At 35.7% G+C, this 9,951-nt stretch overlaps 1 protein-coding gene across 1 annotated transcript in view; it reads right to left on the bottom strand.

The window, feature by feature from the left end:
- Nucleotides 1–8,323, bottom strand: part of LOC104910207 (dynein heavy chain 8, axonemal-like) — a 10,478-nt gene extending 2,155 nt beyond the window's left edge. Inside the window, exons 1-7 of the mRNA XM_010708651.3 lie at nt 8,241–8,323; nt 7,907–8,143; nt 7,219–7,386; nt 4,435–4,641; nt 3,136–3,465; nt 882–1,088; nt 552–794 (exon numbers count right to left, since the gene is read on the bottom strand). Of these exons, the coding sequence (XP_010706953.2) occupies nt 552–794; nt 882–1,088; nt 3,136–3,465; nt 4,435–4,641; nt 7,219–7,386; nt 7,907–8,143; nt 8,241–8,291 (1,443 nt within the window). The 5' untranslated portion in view covers nt 8,292–8,323. The remainder of the gene's footprint in view (nt 1–551; nt 795–881; nt 1,089–3,135; nt 3,466–4,434; nt 4,642–7,218; nt 7,387–7,906; nt 8,144–8,240) is intronic.
- Nucleotides 8,324–9,951: the final 1,628 nt, after the last annotated feature.

A 9,951-nucleotide genomic window follows, 5' to 3' on the forward strand; every position in this document is an offset into this window, starting at 1 on the left:
AGGGGGGGTGTTAAGGTATAAAAAATAATACAGTGTATATTTATCTAAAAGCACATAACTGAGCAACTGTCTCACAACAGCTAGAGGCCTTCTTTGAAGTCAACTGCCGAATACTCAGTCCTGTACTCAACAGAATCAACAAGAGATTTCCCTTTTCTTCAGTGACCAGCAGACCTAGTCCAGGAGAAATATCTCTGTATCAAGATCATATGACACGCTGTCATATGTCATATTTGTAGTAGCAGAATCAAACATATGCCTCCTTAAGAGTTTGGATGAAAACTAGAAGGGAAGCAGATTAACACCCTCCTCCAACTTTTTAGGTGAGCTACTTACAGTCTAAGTAGGCTGCCAAAAGTACAAGTACACTATAGAAATTTCTTATTCAACTGTGGTTTTTATCTTTATATATCTATAAGGATCACTGGATACATGTTTTGCCATTTGAGCTATCTCCAAGAATAATCTGATGGAAGAGTTTAAAACACATGCATCGGTAAAGTGCAAAAGACCAGGTGGTTTTGTAATAACATAACTAGAAGCACTAATACCTTGAAAAATACTAAATCCATCTTTGATCCTCTGATGCTTTCATTGTACTGTTGCATGAACATTTGTAATCTTTCAGCCAAATAATCCAAAGATGGAATAGGCTCATAAATTTTAGGAGCCTTCAATTCTACATCATCAGGTTCATCTCCGGTCGCTTCTGGGGCATCACGCAAAAAATCTGCAAAGTATAATTCTGTAGATCCATCTTCAAATAGATTTTGATCGTGTTCTGCAGCAGCAGTCTACAACAATACATTAAGGATCATTTTAATTATGAAACATTTTATTGGTCCCTCTCTGTAGCAAATACTTTAATGCTATTTACCTACCTTTTTCATCATAACTTCAAACCAGTCTTTATCACTTTGGCTGATGAACCTGTCTGCAATAACACGTCTGCATTCATGCTGGAACAAGGCTACCAAAACACTGATGCTCTGGCAGATTTCAGAAGTTACTGTTAGCATTCCTTGCCAAATACGACTAAGGTCTCGTAAATTAAAGATGTAATGAAATTTAGCTGGAGTTGGTAAGATCTGAAAAAGAACATCATAATCTACGTTCAAATAACTACTAAATAAAAATATTTCCTAGTTAGACTTAAATTAATACTGTGTATTTTCACAAACTTCAACATCAATATTGCACCTTAGCAGAAATGCACACTTGGTATTTGAAAAGCAAAGGTAAAAATGAAGAAATGACAGTACTAATAACCAGCTCTTTAATTTCACATAAATTTCACACAAGTTTCTTTGAATCTTTCAGGTTCCAGTAATACAGACTGGAGAGTAGTCAAGAAAAGTTAGTTAACAATGGCATTAAAGGCCACAGTAAGAACATCAATATTGCTTGAACTGTGGCATTTTTCTTACTCTTTCTTCCAAATCATTTCTGTCACTCTTTTTTCATCCTTTCCAAGACTACATGAGGAAGTCAGTAAGAAAAAAAAAAAAAAAAAGCACACACACATACAAAAGAGAAGAAGTTGAGGAAAGAGGATTCGAAAAAAGAATGAACAGTTTACCAAAACTTACTAGTACTAAGAAGACTCAAACTAGAACTCACTATTTCTCTATATAAGCCAAGTTTACATCAACAGATTACGCATCAAACTCACATCTATCCTTTCCATTACCCTCCTCCACTTTTTTACTAAAAAAAAAAAGGGAATCTCTATGCTGTCATTTTAACTTTCCAAATTTCATTCCATGCATTTATCCAGCTTTTCATTTCACCTGAGGAAAAAAAAGACATTTTCCTTGCTGTAACCTGCATTCAAGTAGTTGTTCAGAGAGAGTGATGAGGTCTCCTCACAGGCTTCTCTTCTCCAAGCTAAACAGTCCTAATTTTCTCAGTCAGTGTTCATGACTCTTGATTTCTAGTCCCTTCACTTGTTTTGTTGCTCTTCTCTGGACAGACTCAAGAAATTAAATATTCTTGTTATAGTGAGGAGCCCACTTGAAGCATAGTTTCACAGTGGACATGTACAAGGGACAACCACTTCCTTATTCACACTATTTCTGTCCAGAATGACACTGGTCTTCTAGGACACCTGGGCACACTGCTGGCTCATGTTCAGCTAGTTGTTGACCAGCACCCTCAAGTCCTTTTCTAGACATGCAACTGGACTCATCCTATGGGCCTAGCCCATCCATATCCCTCTGCAAAACCTTCCAACCCCCAAACAGATCAGCACTGTCAGCTAATTGGAAAGCCAAAAGACAAATGGGCTCAATATTAACTCCTGCAAAACACTACAGGTGATCAGCAACCAAATGGATGTAACTCCATTCACTATGACTCTTTGAACCCAGCCATCCAACCAGTTCTTTACCTAGAGAACTCACCTATCCAAGCCATGAGCTTGGACATGAGAATACTAAGGAAACACATGACAACTTCTTTACTACAATCCAGGTAAACAACATCCACAGTGTCTCCCTCGTTTACTAAGTGGGTTAGTTAGTCAGGCAGGTTAATTAGGAAGGACCTGCCTTTTGTAAACATATGCAGGCTGCTTCTGATCATTTGTTTGTCCCATATGTGCCATGTGATGACATTCAAGACAATCTGCTCCATGACATTTCCTGGTACCAAGGTCAGACAGATAGGCCTCTAATTCCCTGGATTCTCCTTCATGCTCTTCTTGTAGACTGGGCAACATCTGCCAACCTCCAGTCAACAAGGACCTCCCCGGATAGCCAGGACTGCTGGTAAATTATTGAAATTGGCTTGGTCAGATCTTTAAATTTTCTCATAATTCTAAACATCCTTTTAGAAGATTCCTGTTTGATTTTTAATTTATGCTTCCTTATGCCCTTGACATTTTCTCAAATAGAAGACATCTAAATGCTCTCATCAACTACGCTCTCTGTATTATGCTTAAGTTTTGTTAGACAAATAGTGAGGTACTTACATTAAAAAATTGATAATGGGAACTTCAGACAACAGTTATATCTACAGGTATCTTGTGAAGTATAAACACATATGGCAGTAAAAAAAAAAATTTTACTTTTACTGGGTCTTAATATTTTGTCATGGTCAGATGCTTCAAAGACTTCATAATGGACATAAATTTACCTTTGCTTTTGTTGTTTGCCATACTTTTCGTGTTGTAGATACTAACGCAGAAGCCAGTTTACAAATTTCCTCAGAAAAACCTCGTTGCTCACAGAAATAGCCTTCAGCTACTGTTCGAAATATTTTGTCAATAGATGAACTGGAAGGTAGTGTGCAGTTGTAGATGGTGAACTGGCGTTTCAGGCGCTGTGGGATGTCATTCCGACCTCCCCCAGGGTGAATCATTGCAGCTACAAACTGAATATCAACCACGTTCGTAAATTCACCTGGCTTCTCCAAGTTGTAGAAACCTTTCTGTTCCATCAATTGTCTTACAATCTCATTGGTGATCTAGTTATCCCCCCCAAAAAAGAAATGGAGCAGTTAAGTATTTCAGGGTTTTCCACTTAAAAAAAAAAAAAGAGAAAACATAATATAACAAATCAGTAAACAAAAGGAAACATTTCCCATATTTCTGAATTTCAGGTATTTTGTCGGGCATTTAGCAATTTATAGTTATACAAAATAGTAAGAAGAGCCCCAGTGCAGTGAATTAGCTGCATCTAAACTTTGTGAGCTAAGTAGTAGTGAACATGAGGTCTGGCATCCAATTCAGTTTCCAAAATATCAATCTAAAAAAATGCATAACTTTAAAGTTACATCCTATCAGACTATTTTTTCAGATTGACATGGGCACATAGATGAGTGACATAGAATGGTTAGTACAACACAAAATATAGTCACACTTCCACCTGTATAAAGGTAGCAAAAGAACAGGATTACAGAGCTATATTATGTGGAGGAATATGACTTTCTCAGCAAGTCTTTTAGAGTCACAGTTTTGGAGTACAGGTCAATAAAGTATTCATTTATTAGTACCTCCAAACAGCTCACTAGACTTGTGTGTCAACTGTAGCATTAGATTTCACCTAATAATAACTGTATTTTAAAGTCCAGAGTGGATGGAAGGAAAGAATTTCTGTTTGCTACCTGGATTTGCATACATTTTTTCTCAAACTTGTTCTTAGTACGGATAGTTTGTAAATTCTGCAGGTTTTGTCTGTAGAGAAAACAAAAGATTTAGAATCTATAATATCTGTACCAAATGGCTTGATGCTGGCACTAATCCTTTGGGGTTAACACCGAAGTTTATCACCCACAGAAAAACTGCCTTGGGGAAATTGCTTTTAGGAGACATATTTGATCTAGTCCATATTATACTTTTTTCCTACATTTTCTTTCCTCTGAAACCTGCAGGTCACTATTTCCATCAGTAATGATAAGACCATCAGTTCTCAAATGTAAGCAGTTTCCTTTTACCTGATCACCCCATTCATTAATCACGGGCATGTTGATGTCATCAATAAAGACAGTCATTTTCTTCCCTGCTGGAGGACCATAAGTGGTACCCATTCTTTTATCTACGTAACTTTCTATGCTCCTTTGGAACATATTTGGTAGAGTTGCAGAAGAAAAGTTTAGACACTTGGACAAGTGAACATCAGGATCATACTTGCTCATGTAATCCTGTAAGATAAGCAATTCTAAGCAAATTAAATTGGTAACTCCAGGTTATTTCAGTTGCCAGGAAACAGAGATGCCCAGCTGCCCTGCAAAAATCAAACATCTACAAAAGCTCAGTCCTGCTAGTAACTTTAAAATGTCAAGCAGCAGTTTATTTAAAATAAATATACTGTCTCCCACCTAAAATTCAAACTCTCCAATCATGTTTTCTATAAAGTTTCTAAGTATAAAAGTTTTAATACTTAGACACTAAGTGTCTTAACAAATAAACATATGACAACTCAGGATGCAAATAAATTTTGCATTAGTAATTGCTGAGGGGTTTCTAAACTCAAGTTATTAATGATCACATTACAGCAGTCTTCAAGGAATGAGTGAAAAAAACATTTTTACACTTACATCATAACACCATACCTAACAACTAAAGCAGAGTAAAGGAAGAGTAGTGTAAGATTAAACACAGATCAAATTTACTGATATTTATCTTCTCCTAACGAAGGAATCCTTGGGTTTTATGAATGCATACAAATCCCACAGCAGCTGCTAATGCCCTGAAACAACAAGAGATTCATTCTTCTTATTTAGAGTGGTTTTATAACGAAATTTAATAAATAAATAAATAAATAAAATTAAAAAAGTAACTGTGGAGTCATACCAAGACATAAAACAAGGGAAATGTTTTGTTTAGTAAGAATCCTGGGACATAAATTAGTACTAAAAATTCCGGATTTCCAACATTATTTCTGTTAAGGATTTAGTTCTCCCACCATGATGACAAAGTTGAATATCCTTCACATTCTTATCTTTATAGAAGTGATAATGAGAATTTGGTATGTCATAAAAGGAAGCCTCTATCATTGCTGATTAAGCAGCCAAGGCCAACTCACCACAACCACTCTAAATATACACCTGTGCAAAGAAATATCTTTGAAAAATAAGTTTATTCAATTAGGTTATTTTAGTTAGTTAATTATCAGATTCTGTATGCAATTTTCAATGTTGTCACACAAGTTTCAAGTCAAATTCAGTTCTTTTGCAATTCGCCAATTAAGAATACAGAGTGCAAAGTAAAGATCTTAAAAAAGTTATTTATTTAATACACTGATGCCTTACTCTAGCCTTCAGATTAGTACCTGAAGAGTTCTATATTAAATCTTTTTACTTCCTTATGAAAGTAGATGCTTATGTCTGGAAATTTCTTCTTCTCAAGGTACTGAAAAGCAAAATTCTACAGAAGGAGAAAGCAGAAGGGGAACATTTGTAAGGGTAGTTAATTTTCAGTCTTGACTTCAAATAAGATCAAATATCTACTGGAACTTTTTGACACTAAACTCCCATGTGTAAGGAACATGCTCTGCTCCATAGAATAGACTTTAGGTAAGCAACACCCAAGAATCAGTTCCAATTATTTTTAGGGACAGGAATGGCAGCTGAAGGATCAAGGTTGCCAGTATCTGGCCAAAATCCAGCATGCAGAATATCGAGACCACCATCCAGACCCCGCCTGTGCACTCCGTTAAAATAGTTCTCCAGCTGGTGCCAAGAACAGAAGTTGACATTACACTGGCATGCATGTTGGCATCAACAGCTGAGCAGAAAAAGTAGTATTAATGGCAACTGGCATTGGTACAATTCACTTTATGTCAGGGCTCAGAAGGCACATTCCTGGAGGACATAAAATAGTTCCAGATTTTACGAAAGCCAAAGGTCAGTTTAGGCCAGTGTTTTTCAAATATTTTTTAATTTGCAAGCCTCTACAAATCCTTCAGTAGAGGCACAGATTCTTGTATAGTAAATTCAGTTGTCCTAACAGTAGTTAGGCTTATGCAGCTATCCTTCACTGATGAAAGAGTATACATATTTCCCTGAAAATTGTAGAAACCATGCTAAAAGCCATAACATTTTGATTTTTAAAAATGGATTTCAAGTTTGATGCGAAATTTGTTTGCTCATTCTTTTTTTTACTGTCTTCTATTGTCTTAGTAAGTTACTAATTTTTACATGTCATTAGTACATACATTAATTTAATAGCAATTGTGTTTTTATTTTTTTGCACAGAAAGAGCAGTTCGCCTTTTCCATTGAGGAAAATAAAAGAGCAGATTTTGAGCACTAAATTTCCCCTTTGAAATATTATCCCAAGTAAAGAAGGACGTTCCTTATTTCTTTTCAGTGTGGCTTGTAAAGAAATGCAACAAGGGTGCAACAAGCGTGTAAAAAAAAAATCAATTCACATATTTCACCACTGAGAAAGCAAATGGAAATAATAATAATTAAATCTTTCAGGAATTAATATTTCCTTAGCAAAATCAGCAATTTGGCTTCTCCAGAGAAAAGAAAGATAGAAGAGCATTTACGAGTCACACAACCTTGTGATCATGGTTAGCAAAGTTTAAATAAACCCTTTGTATTAAAGCACAGACACTTTTGGTTTTTTGATTGTAGACTATGTGAGTATTGGAAAAATGCCTCAGTGGGAGGCATTGACCTTTCACTTCAATTTAACACTTCTGCCAATGTCAATTATTTTTATTGCAATGTTATCATACGAAGATATAACTCGTTTTTCCATTCCACCTACCTTAATCATAACTGTTTTTCCTGTTCCCTGTTCCCCAATTAGTAGAACAGCTTTTCCTTGCTTCATGATAGTGTACATTAGAAAGTCTGTTCGAACACTGTCTACATTTGGAACTAGAATGGAAGTATATTCTGGTACTGAATCTTTAGGGTAAATATATTCAGGGACCTGCATAAGAAAGTTATGAAAAATGTTTAAGATCTTGTACATTGCCACACAGGCACTCTACATTAGAACACAAAACAAATGCACTACATTTGCAAAATCTTTCTTCCTAAAAGCTAAGCATTGATTTATAACCAAGCAGTACCTTGCCAAGCTTTTGTAAAAGGATGTTAGTATACTAACGGGATATTTTCATTTCACTATTCTCTATTACATGAAGATAGGTTTTTCTTGCTGAGTGCTAGACAGGTTACTAGGGTGACAGACAGCAGACAAACCTAAGGTAACTTTTCTTTTTCTTTTCTAAAGCTATTTTAAATGTGTGTTTCCATTCTCCACTAAAGATATTTATGGAGAAAAGAAAAAAAAAGTAGTTCAAAAGGGAAACTCTTGAGCAGTTCATAGGGTTAATCTCCTTAACTGAATTATGAAGGGCTTCAAATGATAAAATAATCTGGCTCTTACCAAATACATCTTTCTTTTATACTCATTAAGAAAGCTTATCAGGTCACAGCATACGAACCTTCTCTGACCAGTGCTCCCACTGGCCACTGGTACTAATACCAAATTCAAACATGGTTTCTTCTCCATTCACAGCTGGAAGTTCTTTCACTGCAGAATGCTTTCGTAGGAACAGCTCCATTTTCAACCTGTCATCTGGTTCCAAAAGAGCTCCAATTGACCACATTACAGCAAATATGAACAAGCGAGCAATACATTCCTCACTGAGCTGCTTTTCATCTCGATCTGATAATAAGCCCTGCAAAGCAGATGCAATATGTGACAACCACCATCCCAGGACAACATCCCAGCACAAATAACAGAATGACAGATAGAAAAATTGATGTCTTATCTACCTGTAGAAGGTCAATAGCTTGTTTGATGTACATACATTCTAAGACTGCCATTTTTGGTGTCACAGCAGAGAAAACAAAATTGATCATATCCTGGAAAGGAAAAATATCATTTTAGGAATCTGTTTCCCTGTTTCAAGGGCATGCTTCATTCTCTGTTTCAAGGGTATGCTTCATTCTTAGACATGGCCAATTTCTTAATTTCAACAATATTCTCCGCTATGTTTCTAACAAATGTTTTCCCCATTTCTGGAATTACGAATATGTGAACAAAACAAGAAAATTGGCTAGCAAAAATATACTTTAAATTTGATTTACCACAGCCAGCAGAATTATTCACATAAGCTGCACAGCAATTTTCTAAAGAGCAATTTGAAGATTGCTTTTCAGTTACATCAAAAATCTGCCATTTCTGCTCTCCACTGGAGATTTTAATCTACCATTGCCAATTGTATAGTGGGAAGACAGACGTACTCAAACTGCTGCAGTGATATGCATGTAACACGTGACCTCACCACTATAAATTTATATCTGATCTGTTCTCACTGTACCACAATGTACTTAACCCTCTTTAAACTAATACACTCTTTTCTGTAGAACTATGAAAATATCCAAAGGGAATTTTGCAAATAATTTAAATTTAATCCAGACTTTTCCAGATTATTCCATGGTGATAGCTACTGTGCCTGCCTCAAGTTTTCTGTAAGATCTTCAGCAAAGTCGCAAACTGATGTAAAGTCCACTCTAAGAAGAGCAGAATTGTTCTAAAACATCAGTTGCCACCTACACGCAAGCAGTGTGGGAGATTCTGTTCTAAAGACCTTAAAAGCTCGGAACTAAGTCTCTCTGAGATTCAGCTTCTTCATCTGTATAATAGGATAACTGTCACATTAAGAACCTCAAATTGCTTAATAGTTGGTTTGAGACACTCAAAATAAAGATATTTCATAAATCAAAGTTGTCTGTATTTAAAGGAGCTCTGTTTTCACCAGGAGTTTTATGTTACTTAAAATGCCAGTGAGGTTTGTGTTATCCTTGTTCTTTGAGTTTATGGGAAAAAAAAAAAAAAAGAAAAGCATTAGGTCTATATACACCTTTACCACTATACACTAATAGTAATAGCACTTTACTATTACTATTTTTAAAACAATATATGACAGATAGTAGGATCTGTCTAGTTCTAGACAGCAATCAGCATGAGTTAGCTGTGTATTAGAATATTTTGTTTGGATGGAGGACTGGAAAAATGAGTTGGGCCATGTTCAATAAACAAAAATTGCAAACAATTTGGATCAGGAACTTGCTATCTTTCAAAAGACTAAAAAATGAAATCACATGGTAAAAACTTGTATGAGAAAATATCCCACTGCCATTTCCTGTGGAACTCACAAGACTCTGAAATACTCTTTAGGACAAGAAGTTGGTAACATGCTCACAAAGTTTTGACAAAAACAACTAAATTATGTTAAGTTATTAACATTTCTAATAGTAATTTAAACATCAGAATTTTAAATATTAAAGATAGGAAAGTCTGGATTATGTATGCAGCTCTGCGCTCCAGAGGTAATGGCAGCCTTTACCCAGATGTGATTAGGGTGAGATTTAACATGGATGGAAAGAGATGTCGTATCTGTCCACTCTGGTATTTTGAGGACTTTAGGAATTCCCTAGAACAGGACAATAAGGCATCCAGGATAACAGATTTTAAAAATAA

This window comes from Meleagris gallopavo, chromosome 3 (genome assembly GCF_000146605.3).
Source record: "Meleagris gallopavo isolate NT-WF06-2002-E0010 breed Aviagen turkey brand Nicholas breeding stock chromosome 3, Turkey_5.1, whole genome shotgun sequence".
In the NCBI taxonomy this organism is placed as follows: Eukaryota; Metazoa; Chordata; class Aves; order Galliformes; family Phasianidae; genus Meleagris; species Meleagris gallopavo.